The sequence below is a fragment of the Narcine bancroftii genome, chromosome 4, assembly GCF_036971445.1.
Source record: "Narcine bancroftii isolate sNarBan1 chromosome 4, sNarBan1.hap1, whole genome shotgun sequence".
NCBI lineage: Eukaryota > Metazoa > Chordata > Chondrichthyes > Torpediniformes > Narcinidae > Narcine > Narcine bancroftii.
In genome coordinates this window covers 242,800,580-242,816,268 of record NC_091472.1, presented here as the reverse complement: position 1 = coordinate 242,816,268, position 15,689 = coordinate 242,800,580, and the positions used below count along the sequence as shown (strand labels likewise).

General features: G+C 47.7%; 2 protein-coding genes across 10 annotated transcripts in view; one reads left to right on the top strand and one right to left on the bottom strand.

Annotated features, from left to right (window-relative positions):
• Positions 1-15,689, top strand: part of LOC138761791 (SPATS2-like protein) — a 165,751-nt gene that overhangs the window by 92,353 nt on the left and 57,709 nt on the right. The gene's annotated exons all lie outside the window — the stretch shown is intronic.
• Positions 1-15,689, bottom strand: part of LOC138761792 (uncharacterized) — a 39,819-nt gene that overhangs the window by 21,120 nt on the left and 3,010 nt on the right. For 3 of the 7 annotated variants that reach the window (XM_069934529.1, XM_069934527.1, XM_069934530.1), the window contains exons 2-3: positions 12,255-12,449; positions 1,395-2,471 (exon numbers count right to left, since the gene is read on the bottom strand). The exons of 1 other annotated variant lie outside the window; for it this stretch is intronic. In XM_069934529.1, the coding sequence (XP_069790630.1) occupies positions 1,395-1,996 (602 nt within the window). In that variant the 5' untranslated portion in view covers positions 1,997-2,471; positions 12,255-12,449. Of the gene's footprint in view, positions 1-1,394; positions 2,472-7,347; positions 10,210-12,254; positions 12,450-15,689 lie in introns of those variants that run through there. 3 more of the 7 variants (XR_011356510.1, XM_069934528.1, XR_011356511.1) reach the window with 3 other exon arrangements.

Below are 15,689 nucleotides of genomic sequence, written 5' to 3'. Positions count from 1 at the left end.
AGGAAAGGCTGGGAGGAAAGGCTGGGAGGAAAGGCTGGGAGGAAAGGCTGGGAGGAAAGGCTGGGAGGAAAGGCTGGGAGGAAAGGCTGGGAGGAAAGGCTGGGAGGAAAGGCTGGGAGGAAAGGCTGGGAGGAAAGGCTGGGAGGAAAGGCTGGGAGGAAAGGCTGGGAGGAAAGGCTGGGAGGAAAGGCTGGGAGGAAAGGCTGGGAGGAAAGGCTGGGAGGAAAGGCTGGGAGGAAAGGCTGGGAGGAAAGGCTGGGAGGAAAGGCTGGGAGGAAAGGCTGGGAGGAAAGGCTGGGAGGAAAGGCTGGGAGGAAAGGCTGGGAGGAAAGGCTGGGAGGAAAGGCTGGGAGGAAAGGCTGGGAGGAAAGGCTGGGAGGAAAGGCTGGGAGGAAAGGCTGGGAGGAAAGGCTGGGAGGAAAGGCTGGGAGGAAAGGCTGGGAGGAAAGGCTGGGAGGAAAGGCTGGGAGGAAAGGCTGGGAGGAAAGGCTGGGAGGAAAGGCTGGGAGGAAAGGCTGGGAGGAAAGGCTGGGAGGAAAGGCTGGGAGGAAAGGCTGGGAGGAAAGGCTGGGAGGAAAGGCTGGGAGGAAAGGCTGGGAGGAAAGGCTGGGAGGAAAGGCTGGGAGGAAAGGCTGGGAGGAAAGGCTGGGAGGAAAGGCTGGGAGGAAAGGCTGGGAGGAAAGGCTGGGAGGAAAGGCTGGGAGGAAAGGCTGGGAGGAAAGGCTGGGAGGAAAGGCTGGGAGGAAAGGCTGGGAGGAAAGGCTGGGAGGAAAGGCTGGGAGGAAAGGCTGGGAGGAAAGGCTGGGAGGAAAGGCTGGGAGGAAAGGCTGGGAGGAAAGGCTGGGAGGAAAGGCTGGGAGGAAAGGCTGGGAGGAAAGGCTGGGAGGAAAGGCTGGGAGGAAAGGCTGGGAGGAAAGGCTGGGAGGAAAGGCTGGGAGGAAAGGCTGGGAGGAAAGGCTGGGAGGAAAGGCTGGGAGGAAAGGCTGGGAGGAAAGGCTGGGAGGAAAGGCTGGGAGGAAAGGCTGGGAGGAAAGGCTGGGAGGAAAGGCTGGGAGGAAAGGCTGGGAGGAAAGGCTGGGAGGAAAGGCTGGGAGGAAAGGCTGGGAGGAAAGGCTGGGAGGAAAGGCTGGGAGGAAAGGCTGGGAGGTTTCTGTGGGTGGAGGGCAATGGGCAGTTTAAAAACTGCTGGTTACAGACATTGAGGGGGATGGGGCCCACCTTACTCCATCATGACACTCTTAAGGTGGCATTGAAAGTCCAACCCCAGCAGCGCAAAGCTGCAGCCACACGAAGAGTTTAAAGTTTGTGCCCCATTCAGTTAGAATCACTACACAGTGGCCGTGAACATCTGCATACAGGACTTCAAGACCATAGAGTCTTTGTAGCTAACTTGCCTTATGGCGAGGGAGAAACGCTGTACCATGTTGGGGTGGATGAAGCTCTCTGTGCTCCCTCTATCGAACAGGCAGCTCATCTTGTGACCGTTCACCTCCGTGTCCATCATCGATCTGGTGAGGGTTACCTTTATCCAGCGTGATGGAGGCCAGTGTTGAACCACTGTCATACTCTGTAGGTACGGTGGAGTGTTCGAGTATTTGATTTTGAGATGGCGGTGTCTGAGATGGCAGCACCCATGGCCCGCATGTAGCGCTGCTGGGTTGAGAAGATGGCGACGTCCAAGATGGTACTCCCATGGCATGCATGTGATGCTGCTGGGTTTAGAGGGAGACTTGGATTTCCTCACCTTTTCATAATGCCCTCTCTTTCCACAGCTAGAGGAAACTGTGTCTTTCACCAGGCAACGTTTTCTAGGCTGCTTGTATAGGCTGCAGAAATAGTACTTCAGGTGCTTGCAGAGTACAGTGGCCATGGTCGAGTCGCTAGTGGGACATAGTGTTGGCGGTGTTCTGCTGGCTTGCAAGCCTCCCACATCCCAAGATGGTGGCGCCCTTGGTAACCACAAGGTAGCTGTGTTGTCAGCTGGGTAGGAATCCATGTTTGGAAGGTCACCTCTAGCATGTCTGCTAGCTTGACTGCCTTCTGCAAGTTCAGCTCACCCTGCTCCAACAGTCTCTGCTGGATACAGCTGGATCTTATGCCCTCCATGTTTATTGCAGCTGTCATGGCCTTGCAGCTGCAGGCCTGTCAGAGAGCTGCAAGTTCTCGGTGCTCAATCTCCAAAGGTCACTGTTTTCGGGTAGCCAGGAGGTGCCAAACTAAACCTCCTTTACCTTTCTCAGGTACTGGCTTTTCAGTAGTTCCATTGTCTCTGGGTATGACTCGGCATCCCTGATCATCGAATATACCAGGGGCCCGGCCCAGGAATATAGTACTTGCAGTCAGTCGTCCTCTGGTTGAACCATAGTGGAGGAGGCCTGCGGGAATGCTTCAAAGCAACGCAGCCAGAGTTCGAAGCTGTTAGATGTGTCAGTCGATTGTGGGTCAAGATCCAGCTTTTCTGGTTTCAAAATCTGCTCCATATCAACAAAAAAAGTTAATAAAATTGATGCACCGTTAATTATTTCAAAAGACTAGAAATTATACACAAACTGGTAAGCTTTTATTAACAACAGAATGGAGGTATTTCCATGCTGGTTGACTGTCCTGGACTGAGGAAGGGACTGTGGCACAGTTGCCTTTATTCAGGGGGTCTGTGGGAATGTGATAGTATGAACTATGGGGGGGGGCCATGCCCCACTTCACCCCAGAGGCCTCCTGCCAGCAACAGCCCAAGCCACCCACTCCCATGCCCTGGCACCCCACTTGTAGCCTCTCCACCCTCCGGGTCGCTCCTCCAGCACTCTTCGCAAACCTCACTCCTGGCTGGAAACCAGTGGCCACCAAAATCCGGCAATATAGTTAGGAAGACAAGAAATTCATCACAAGTGAGGTGCATTATCGAAACTAGCTCAAGTCCCTGGAGAGCCCAGGTGGTGATTGTTAAAAATGAGCAGAAGCCATGGATGGTGGTTGACTACAGCCAGTCAGTCAACCGCATCATGCTTCTGGATGCATACCCCTTCCCATGGATCACGGATGTGGTCAATCAGATCGCCTATTACTGTGTGTTCTCCACCATTGATTTATGTTCAGCCTATCACCAGCTCCTGATCCACTGAGAAGACTGACTTTTAATGGCCTTTGAAGGGAATGAGTGGTTGTATCAATCTCTCAGGGTACCCTTTGGGGTCACGAATGGTGTCGTGGTTTTCCAGGGGGAAATGGACCGGATGGTAGACCAGAATGGGCTAACAGCTTCTTTCCCGTATCTGGACAAGGTCACCATCTGTGGCCATGACACGGAGGAGGATCATGATGCCAACCTCGAAATTTCAATTTCAACAAGTGTGTCTTTCGGACCACTCTGCTCACAATTCTAGGTTGCGTGGTGGAGAACGAGGTGGTAATGCCGGATCCTGACCGCGTGCGTTCTCTCATGGACTTGCCACACCCCCACATCCAAAAGGCACTCCAATGCTGCCTGGGTTTCTTGGTCATACTATGCCCAATGTGTTCCACACTATGCCGACAAGGCATAGCCACTTATCAAGACCACCTCCTTCCCCCTGTCAACCAAAGCCATTGCAGCCTTCGACTGCATCAAATTGGACATCGCCGCTGCACGCCATTGATGAGTCCATTCCATTCCAAGTAGAGATCGATGCATCCGATTTTGCACTGGCGGCCGCTTTGAACCCGGCCGTCCGGTAGCCGCCTTCTCCAGGACCCTCCAGGGCCCTGAGAGCCGACACTCCTCTGTCGAGAAGGAGGCCCAGGCCATAGTCGAAGTAGTACATTGTTGAAGGCACTACCTCACTGGCAGACACTTTACACTGCTGACCGACCAACGCACGGTCTTGTTCATGTTTAGCAGCACCCAGCGAGGTAAGATCAAGAATGACAAGATCACTAGGTGGAGAATCGAACTCTCCACCTTCAATTACGACATACTGTACTGGCCTGGAAAGCTCAAAGACCTGCCAGATGTGCTCTCAAGGAGGACTTGCGCCAACATACAACTGGACAGGCTGCAGAGACTCCACAAGGAGCTCTGTCATCCGGAGGTCACTAGGTTCGCACACTTCGTCAAGGCTCACAACCTGCCCCACACGGTCGAGGAGATTCGCTCCATGACCCGAGCTGCAAGCCTCACTTCTTCCATCTGGAGAACACCCACAACATCAAAGCCACCTGGCCATTTGAACTTCTAAGCGTGGACTTCAAGGGGCCCCTACCGTCGACCAAAAGTAACAACTACATTCTTATGATGATTGACGATTATTCTCGCTTCCTGTTTGCTGTGCCCTGCTTGGATATGACTGCCTCCTCCATCATGGAGCCTTGCACAGCATCTTTGCCATCTTCGGGTACCCCAGTTACATCCACAGTGACCGGAGGTCCTCGTTTATGAGCACTGAGCTGCAGCAGTACCTCCTGGAGCATGGTATTGCTTCAAGCAGGACCACCAGCTATAATCCATGCGGTAATGGGTAGGTCAAAAGAGAGAATGCCACTGTCTGGAACGCGGTTATGCTTTCCCTCCGGTCCAAAGGCCTCCCCACCACTCGCTAGCAGGACGTGCTCACTAGGGCCCTACACTCCATCTGTTCTCTCTATGCACCGCGACCAATTCCACTCCCCATGAAAGGATGTTCTCTTTCCCGAGGAAATCCGAATCTGGAACAACCATGCCGGTGTGGCTCACGGTTCCTGGACCTGTCCTCCTGCGACGCCACGTCCATTACTCAAAGAACGACCCTTCGGTTGACTGAGTGATGCTGCTCCATGCAAACCCACATTATGCATACATTGAGTATCCGTACAGGCGGGAGGACACAGTCTCGGTAAGGGACCTAGCCCAAGCCGGATCGGACTTGGCATTGCTCCCAACCCAACCTCTTCCAAATCCTTCTCCCCTAGGTCACATGCTTGAACAGAGGGATCAGCACCACCCCACCAACTCAGCCCAGCCTGTCGACAATGTCGATGGGGTATTGTGCGAGACGGTGGTCGCACCCAATGAGCCCGCCAGTGACTTGACTCCAATGACCCCAATCCCAGCACCACGGCGGTCACGCCGGACGATCAGGCCCCCCAACTGTTACAGCCCCTAACCTCCCACCAGTCTCTTTCCCCCCCCCCCATTTTTTTAAACAGCCCTCCATTCACCCCGGGGTCAGTTCTCAAAGAAGGGGTGAATGTGATGGTATGGATTCTATTACCAATGTGTATATGTTTATATTGTAGTATAGGATGGTTGTGATTGGCTGAGAGTGTAGCCACGCCTACTGGGAGGTCTTAAAGGGTTGCTCCTAGCCAGACCCAGATCATTCTGGACTTGTCGACCTACATGTGATATGCTCCAGTCTTCTAGTTAATAAAAGCCTTGGTTTGGATCAACAAACCTTTGATTCTTTCAACGTGCACTACAGGGAGGAACCACAGGCACAGTAAGCAAGGGGCATGTCCAGACAAACTATTATCAAGTACTAACACAGCCAAACATGTGTACAGTGGTATACCGCACTACCCCAATTTTAAATGATAGCCCCATGTACGAATAGAACGGTTAGAATTGTGCCAGTGAGGGAGGAAGTGTCCACGGTGGAGTGGATGTTGACAGGCTCAGACTCTGTCTACATTCGCATACCTGGACAAGTTGTACGTCAACATCTATCTGGCTTCAGGTTGCAAAATTTGGTTCCTCAAAGAGGTGCCATAGGATGGCTCTCATGACCTTTGTAACACCAACAAAACCAAGTCTGTTTTGGGTAAAGATATTTTCTCTTTTTGATATATAGAAACCTCAGCTGACATGCAAAGGGGCTGGTTTAGAACATTCCATGCCCATTGAAATGTTTGATAAGCCAAAAGGAAACTGAGAGGGTTTCAGTCCCTTCATGAAATCTCTCCCTGATGCCGCTGCCATCCCATCAGTTCTCATTCACACCCTGAATCCCTCAAGTGTATGTGTCCTCTTTAAATGTATAGTTCAGGCTTCTGTGACATCATTGAAGCTTGACTGCCAGCTTATCCAGATGTCTCTTGAGGGAAGCCAGAATGACTTCCTTGCCAGCTCAGCAGCATAGGAAGAGGAATTGAGGCCAGAAGAGGCCCATAAAGGTAAGCACATTCATTTGTACTTGAGTCTCCTTGTGTTATGAGGAGGGTCGTTTATTCTATCAGGACCAAGTTAAAATGATTAAAGTCTTAGTTGATGCCTGAACAGTCCCATATGTCTGGAATCAGCATGGGGTGATAGGAGGTCCTCTGGCTTTGAAATTAAATTACGATTGTTGGGCAAGTTATTGAACTGTGTTCTGAAAAATTATTGCTTGCAAAAATAACTCTGCATTCCGTTGCCAGATTTTTAAATCATGTATTAATTATTCTTGAGCTGTTTTGGGAAAGGATTTTATTTTCACTCTGAGACCAGATTCATCAGCCTAGAAAGCCATGGAAATATGTTCTGAAGTGTTGCTAGTGGGGGTGTGTTTGTATCAGTGGATCCATTCTCAGGATGATATTGTGGGCAAATACTTTTCATTGGCGTACTTGGCTTGGTGCAAGGAAGCCCTTCTGATATTTGGCACTGCTCTGCATACTGCCGTCAATGAAACTTGCCATGGGGCATCAAGGCCACAGCCCTCTGTCAAGGAGCACAGCTGGAGATGATGAGAGAGCTCGGTGAAGGGGACTGAGATACTTACCCCACTTTCAGGAGCCCGTGATGGCAAAGATCACCCAAGCAGAGGGGTTGTGAGGATTTACGGGCTAACCTCAAAATAAGATTGTTTCACCAACCTTATAAATTTTTTTGAGGTGGTTACCTGAAAACTTGATGAAGGAAAGGCCATGAATTTTGTATACGTGACACGGTCCCGCATGGGAGCTTGATCAGGAAGGTTCAGTCACTTGGCATTCGGTATGAGGAAGTAAACTGGATTAGACATTGGCTTTGTGAGACAAGCCAGAAGGTGGTAGTAGAGGATTGACTCTCTGACTGGAGGCCTGTGACTGGTGGCATGCTTCAGAGATCAGAACTGGGTCCACTGTTGTTTGTCATCTGTATCAAAGATATGGATGACAATGTGGTAAATTGGATCAGCAAGTTTTCAGAATATTAACTGATTGGAGGTGTCGTGAATAATGAGGAGGCTTCTCAAAGCTTGCAGCGGAATCTGGACCAGCTGGAAAAATGGGCTGCAAAATAGCAGATGGAATTTAATGAGGAAAGTGTGAGGTGTTTGGGAGGACTAACCATGGTAAAGTATACACCGATTCGAAAGGGAAATACTAGGGCTGCTAAGACACAAAACAGAAAGGAACATGCTGAGTCTTGGAGAGTTCTGGAGTAAATCTTTTACTGGTTTGAAATTGTGTGCTTAAAGAGGCCCGGCCGGTCACAGAGCCCTTAGTGCCCTAGAAAGGCAGAATTGCTGTCAACTTCTGGGCTGTGGCTTATCCCCATGCTGAGCATCTCTGTGGATGCCGCTGGCTGCGGATTTGCTTGTGGCTGCTGTTAGTTCGTTTGTTGTGCAGGTGAGCGCTATATGAACCTCCCAGAGAGCCAACGATGGGAAGCGCAGGAACTGTAACCTGCATTCTATCTGTTTTGCGTGGTCAGCCTCGTCTCCTGGCATGTGGTGTAATGGCTGGTCGTTCAATGTCCAGGTGTGACAGTTTGAGATGGTCGATGGTAAACATCTCCTCCTGGCCCCCAATGTCAAAATACAAGTTGTCCCATTGTGTCGCACTACCCTGAAGGATCCTTCGTACGGCCGTTGTAGGGGCGGGCTATGTGCTCCTCTGTAGATGAACACTTAGTCTGCCACAGGTCGTCAGGTACAAAGGAGGATGATGCTTTGTGGAGGGACAGTGGAACTGGAGCCAGTGTCCCTAGTCTCTCCTGGAGCTTGTCAGCACCTTCGTGGGTGTGTCTCCTTGGCCATGAACTCGCCAATTGGTGTGAGCAGTGAACTGTAAACCAACTTGGCTGAGCTGTACTAGAACTCCGGGAGCCACAGGTGTCGGCTAAAGAAGGCGAGTGGCTTCCATTGTCCTTCTATTAATTGTTTGAGTACAGCGCTGACGGCTATTTCAGAGGCATTCATGGTGAGGGCTGTGGGGATGTTGATCGGGGTATAGACCAGGAGCGTAGCATTGACTGGGGCGTCCTTGCCTAATCAAACACCGCTGTTGCCTCTTCTATCCAGGCAACTCCTTTGGCTTTGCTGGACATCAAACCCAAAAGTGGATGCATAATTGGGGCCACTGAGGGAATGAACCGGTGGTAGAAGTTAACCATCCTGACAAATTCTTGCAGACCTTTGACAATTTTTGGTCTGGCGAATTGGTGAATGGCCTCCACTTTTCCTGGCAGGGTGTCGCAACAAGTTGATGGTCGACAGGTCAGACGGGCACTTGGCATGGTTGACCACCAGTCCGTAGTTACTGAGGTGATGACAGAGGAAGTGCAGATGGGTCAGATGCTCCTGGCGGGAGTGGCTGGTGACCAGGATATCATCCAGATAGATGAACAGAAAGTCCAAGACACACCCACCATGTCCATGAGGTGCTGGAAGGACTGTGCCATGTTTTTAAGGCCAAATACTATCCTCAGAAATTCAAACAAGCATAACAGGGTTATGACAGCCATATTTGGGGTGGACTGGGACCTGGTGATATCCACCCATCAGATCTATCTTGGAAAAGATGCACATGGCCTCCATCCTCCCACCGACTTTGGCACCATATGAAGAGGGGTGGCCCATGGGCTGTCCAAGTGCCACACAATATCCATGTCCTCCATCTTGTTAAACTCCTCTCTCACAAGCTGGAGCTTGTCTGGCAGTAGCCTGAGGGCCATGGTATGCATGGGGTGTTCTTGCATGGGGATATGGTGCATCACACCGAGTTTTGGGGCTGCTGAGGGAATCTATGGCATGAAGTAGGACAGGACCTCTGATAACACCCTGGTGAACTTGTTGTCTGAGCACGTGATGGAGTTGAGGTGCAGAGCTGGCAATTTGGCCTCCCCAGGGGAAAGGATTGGAAAGTCTTGGCATTGACCAGTCTCCATCCCTTCAGGTCCACCAGCAAACTGTGCGTACAGAGAAAATCTGCCCCCAGCAATGGCTGTGACTCTGCGCCAGTGTGAATGTTCACATGAGTCAGCTGCAACTGAATTGATTTTGATTCCTGAGTCTACCAGGAATCTGCCCGAAGTATCTGTCCCTGACATACAGGAGGCTATTGCAATGGCAAGCCACCATAGCCATTAGTGACAGCTGGCCTTTTTGTTTCCCTGAAACGAGCATGGTGGTCAGCATTGGCGGACCCAAGATCTCCATCTTTGATGGTAAAAGCACCAAGATTCGGAAATGGTTTTGTTGCTCAGTGCAGGTGTTGCAGGTGTAGCTGATGGGGTGCAGTGTGGTAGGGCCTTCGGTGGTGATGCAGCACTAATTCCGACGCTGGCCCTGCAGTCACTTTTGGCATGCCACTTTTTGTGTGTTGGAGAAATCCTCGTTTGCTAGTAGGAGGTGGTTTCCTCTGGCATCTGCTCTAAAAATAGTAGACATGGCTTATGGCCATCTGCTGGTGCCAGCATGTCACTTATTAGGGCTCACTGTGCCCGGTTGCCTAGGCCGTCCATGCGTAGCAACTGCTCAGCCTGTTTGCGGTAAGAGGCTGAATGTGCCAAATAACAGGGCCACGAGTGCTTCTGGAGGCTGCTGCAGAAAGTCCATTACATGGCCTGCCGTTTCTTGGTTGAGCACAGCTACCATGAAGTAATATCAGGTTCCTGACCCAGAAATCTGCCTGTTGGAACCAGACAAGGGGCTGAGTGGTCTAGAAAGTTTCAGCGAAACTGCATTTTGAAAAGTTGAGTCATTTGCGTTGTCCATGCTGCTGGAGTTGTTTGTGTCGGGTCCAAATGCCATTGGACCGTCGGGTTAACCAATGTGGCTGCTAAGCCACTAAACTGAAAGGAACATGCTGAGTCTTGCAGAGTTCTGGGGTAACTGGTTTGAAATTACATGCTTAAAGAGACCTGCCCAGTCCCAGAGCCCTTAGCACGCCAGCGGGGTGGAAGCGACGTCAACTTCTGGGCTGCGGCTTTGCCACATGCTGAGCATTTCTGTGGATGCTGCTGGCTGCAGACACGGCTGCTGGTGCCGGTTTGCTTGTTATGGGGATGAGCCACTATAATACAAAGAAATTTACTTCAGCAATATATCTCTTTCTTTAAATGGGAACCCCCAAACAGGGGGTTGATAAGTCCAGACAGAGATGGGTATCAGACTTAAATGTGAGAATAGATGAAGAAACCTGGTCTGAATTAATTTGGGATAGTATGACTATTACGATAAATGTAAGATATAAATTAGTACAATATAATTGATGCAAAAAATTATATCTCACACCACAGAAACTAAATAAATTAAATTCTGACCTGTCGAACTGATGTTTGAGATGTGGCGAAGAGATAGGAATTTTTTTTTTTAAACATTCAACCTGGTCATATTCTAAAGTGAAACCTTTTTGGGTTGATCTAGGAAATTTCTTAGAACAGATTACAGGAATTAAATTTCAACAAGACCCAGAATTATTTTTGCTGGGTAATATCACAAGGATAAAACCCAAAATGAAACTAACTAAATATCAAACAGAATTTGTTAAAATTGTGTTGGCAGTCGCCAGTAAATGTATAGCAGTTGCATGGAAGTTGGATTCCCATCTAGGTATGGCACGTTGGTATGTAGAAACACATAGTTGTGTTCCCCTTGAAATAAGTACTGCATATTTTCACGTTTGACGCCCATATTTAGAATTTTCAGGTGTAAATCTTGAATTGTGTTCTTCCCAATGTGTGAGACCTGCACTGAACTTCTCCAAAGAAGATAAAATGGAATATGAATTCACAATCCGTGGAGTGTGTGTCACTTTTCAGCAATCCATTCTGCTTTCTTTTCCTCCTTTCCCTTTTCTTTCCATCTCTATCTTTATCTTTGGGTGTGAGGGGCGGGGGGGGGGGTGTTGGGGCAAATCCATCATGGAGTAAATACTGGATTTACTTTGAACTTGCAATTTTTAATTTTGTAATTGACTGCATGTCTGGTCAAATTTTTTCAATAAACGATTAAGAAAAGATTCTGTACAGGTACTCGGAAAATACTAATAATACGAAGCAGAGCCAGCATGAATATTTGAAAGGGAAATATGTTCAACTAATCTTTTGGAATTTTTAGAGGATGTGTCTTGTAATGTAGAAGAGGTAGAAGACCTAATGGTGCAATTGGATTTTTGGAAGGTTTCTGATAAGATGCCAAATAGGTAATTGGTGAGCAAGGCAAGAGCTTATGGAATTGGAATTGATGTATTCGTGTGGATTGTAAGTTGATTATCAAAGAGAAAGCTAAGATTGAGGACATGTGACTTCTTGTCAGATTGCAACTTGTGGGGTGCTTGGGTTCCAGCTGTTTGAGATGTTTGTGAACCATTTATCTCAGGGAAAGCTTAATATATTTCCATGATTGCAAATTAAGTGAAATCCATTTGACTGGAGATGCTGGAATTTGGAGCAAAGGGAGCTGCTGGAGGACTTCAGTGGGTCAGGCAACAACATATGTGGAGGCAAGGGATGGTTGCTATTTCAGGTTGAGACTGTGCCTCAGGCCGAGGACTTGGCATCCATTTGGAACGTGATGAAAACAGTGGTCTCTCTGTGCATGACTTTGAAGTATTCAATGCCATCCTGAAAGTTTATCTGCCTTGCAAAGTCATGGCTGGATCTACCCAGTCAGTGAGCCAGTGTGGGGGGTAGGGGAGTGGTGGGTTCCTTCCTTCAAGATTTTTTTTTGCTTTTTCTTTTGGCCTACTAATATCTTCAGATAGCAGAATGTCTGTTTCATGTCTCGGAGTCTGGTGTCAGGCATACCAACTCTGGCAAACTCTGTGGGTGGGAAATGATGCAGTAAATGGAATGCAGTGCAGAAAAATGAGGTTATCCACTTGGGTAGAACAAAAGGGAAATGCTGAACATTTTTGCACAGAGAGAGATTCTGGATTGTTGCTGATTAAAGAGTTGTGTGAAACCTATTGCAAGTTAATAAATGGGTGCAGAGGGTAATGGGGAAGGCATATGGTTTGTTGGTATTTATTGCTGAGGATTTTGTATTTAAGATTAAATACATCTTACCATATTTTTACAGGACCTGAATGTTAGTGTATAATTTTGATCTGCTTACCTCGGATTGGATATTCAAGCTATAAAGGGAGTATAACAAAGGTTCACCAGGCTGGTTATTGGTAATTCTGCCAAAGATGAGATACGAGGCAGGCATTGCCTCTGCTCTGTTGAGTACAGAGGAATGAGAGCTGGCCTCCATCCGCAGTGAAGATGCCAGGTAAACTTGGGGGCCAAAAACTGGTGTTCCACATCTCTAAATGAGGAGTAGACCATTCAGGATTGAAAATCAGAAAAACTTTCACTCAAGGATGTAATACAGAAATGTGCTAGAAAAACTCAACAGGTCACATGGCATCCAAAAGAAATCTAGAGTTATATTTAAACATACAGCACAATAACCGTCCTTTCAGGCCCATGAGCCCAAATATCCAATTAAACTACAATCCCTTTAATTTTTAAAGGGTGGGAGGAAACCGGTGCCTCAGAGGCATGAGGAGAACGCACAAATGTCTTGCAGACAGTGCCAGATTCGAATCTGCCTCACTGCCACTATAATAGCATTGCACTAATCGCTACATTCTCCATATTGCCATTGTTATAGAAGATACCTAGAGAGAGTTTTTCTCTGTTTCCATTTTGGGAGAGATCGAAAAAAGGGAGAATGTTGCCAGAGATCGACCAAGTGAATTTGAGATTAGGGTGAAACTTAGCAGCAAAGTGGATAAAAGTGATGAGCCCATCAACTGGGTTACATGATGAAAAGCCAAGGCTCAAAATATTGGTTACCCTTTACTTTCTATAGATGCTGCATGAACTGCTGAGTTTCTCCAGCACGTTTGCGTATTGCACTTGACCCCAGCATTCACAAGCTTTCTTGTTTAACCTCACTCAAAGAATTGCGTCTCTTAGAATTCATCTGCTCCAGAAAAATGTCGAGTCTCAGTCATTGATGACATTCAAAATGGAGATCAGCTGATTTCTGGATATTGAGGAAATCAAGGGATGCGGGGGTAGGTCAAGATATAGTGTCTGAGCTTGAAGATCTGCAGAACAGACCTGAAGGACAGAACAGCCTTTATCTACTCCTATTTCTTCAGTTCCTATTACCACACAGTGAGTCAGAGTCCCTGCCACTTGAGGACACCCAGGCGCAGGCACACTAAATATTCCCATCTATAAACCAGACAATATTCATGTGATCAAATATTCATTCCTTTTGCAAAAACATTGCAATCGTCCTTACCAAGGACGACCACCCAGAGTTCTTACACTACAATGGTACTTAAATCCTTCCACTGCATATTTCCAGCACCAGGCAGGCAATCCGATACATTTATTAAAAATTGCCACCCAGGTGACACTTCCACTCAGCTCTGAGATCCAATGCCAAGGAGAATTCATAGGCAACAAGCAAATTAAGCCTTCTAATGAAGGGATTTAGGAAATGATTTACACAAATGTCAACAAATATCAAGTTCATTTGTTATCATCTGACTGCCTGGCGAACTAATGTTTCTCTGGACCATAGTGCACAAACAGACATATAGCGCATAATAAACACATATGTCCATAAATATATCACTTAAATATATAAAATGTTTTTGGGATGAATTACTTGCTTACATGATACTGTTCATCAATCTCACATCCCACAGGAAGAAGCTACTTCCAAGCCTGCCAGACTGGATTTGATGCTCTCATACCTTCTTATTGATGGTAGTGTGTCAAAGGTACTGCGTGCTAGACCTATTTAAGCAACACCCCCAGCAGATATCATCAATAGAGGAAAGGGAGAACCTTGTGATTTTCTTGGCTGTTTTGATGATCCTCTGGATCGACTTCCAGTCAAATGTTTTGCAGCCAGCATACAAACAGCACTAAGGGGTTTTTTTGAGGACGTAATTGATACGTGGCGATTCATTGCTAAATCTATGCTTGGAAGTTGTTTAGCTCCCACAATTCACTTCTATATTAGAAAAAGGATGTAGAAATCCAGGAGAGAGATCAGCAAGGATGATATCAGAGAGCATGGATATAAGGAAAGGATCAACAAACTGGTGCTGTTTGTCTTCAGAAAAGAAAGTTGAGGGATAATGGCTAATATTCTGAAGGGTTTTGATAAAGTAGACAAAGAATGAACTGGAGGCCTTTGATATTCTACTGTCCCCATGAAATTCCGTATGGAATTCAGAAGCAATTTCTGTCACCAAGAATTATGGGAATATGGAACCCACTGCCACAGGGAGTTGTTGAGGTAAGTAGTATTGCTGTATCTCAGGAGAACCGGAACTCTGGAAAGAGGCAATTGAAGATTGAACTTCAATATGGGAAAATGAGGAGACTGCAGTGGAGCAGAGTGTTGATGTGAGCTGGTTGGGGTGAACGGTGTGCTTCTGTCCCATGTTTCCAGAGTAAGTATATTCAAGGTGAAGTTCAATAAAGAAGTGGGCAGGGAATGACTCATACAAGAATTAGATTGGAACAAGTTGACCTGATGACCAACATTTATGGGCTAGAATGTTCTATGTGAGAAGCTCTTCCATCTGCAGGAGAGAAAGCATGGATAATAACTTGGGAAGTATTAAGACAACAGACTCGCCAAGGCAAATAGCACCTTTGGAAGACTACACAAAAGATTCTGGAAAAACAACCAACTGAAAAACCTCACAAAGATTAGCGTATACAGAGCCGTTGTCATACCCACACTCCTGTTCGGCTCCGAATCATGGGTGCTCTACCGGCATCACCTACGGCTCCTAGAACGCTTCCACCAGCGTTGTCTCCGCTCCATCCTCAACATTTATTGGTGCGACTTCATCCCTAACATTGAAGTATTCGAGATGGCAGAGGCCGACAGCATCGAATCCACGCTGCTGAAGATCCAACTGCGCTAGGTAGGTCGCGTCTCCAGAATGGAGGACCATCGCCTTCCCAAGATCGTGTTATATGGCGAGCTCTTCACTGGCCATCATGTCAGAGGTGCACCAAAGAAGAGGTACAAGGACTGCCTAAAGAAATCTCTTGGTACCTGCCACATTGACCACCGCCAGTGGGCTGATATCGCCTCAAACCATGCATCTTGGCGCCTCACAGTTCGGCAGGCAGCAACCTTCTTTGAAGAAGACCGCAGAGCCCACCTTACTGACAAAAGACAAAGGAGGAAAAACCCAACCCCAACCAATTTTCCCTTGCAACCGCTGCAACCGTGTCTGCCTGTCCCGCATCGGACTTGTCAGCCACAAACGAGCCTGCAGCTGACGTGGACATTACCCATCCATAAATCTTCGTCCGTGAAGCCAAGCCAAAGAAAGAAACAAAAGACTGAAATGTCTTGAGCTGACCAGACAGCATCCCAGGTTTCCAGAGGAACGTGTGCATTCAGGACCGAATGAGCCAGAGGACAGAAAAAAAAGTACTGGAACTGAAATATATTGCAATTAAATTAAAAAAAAAAAAGCACTGGAACTGAAATATATTGCAATTAAATAAAATC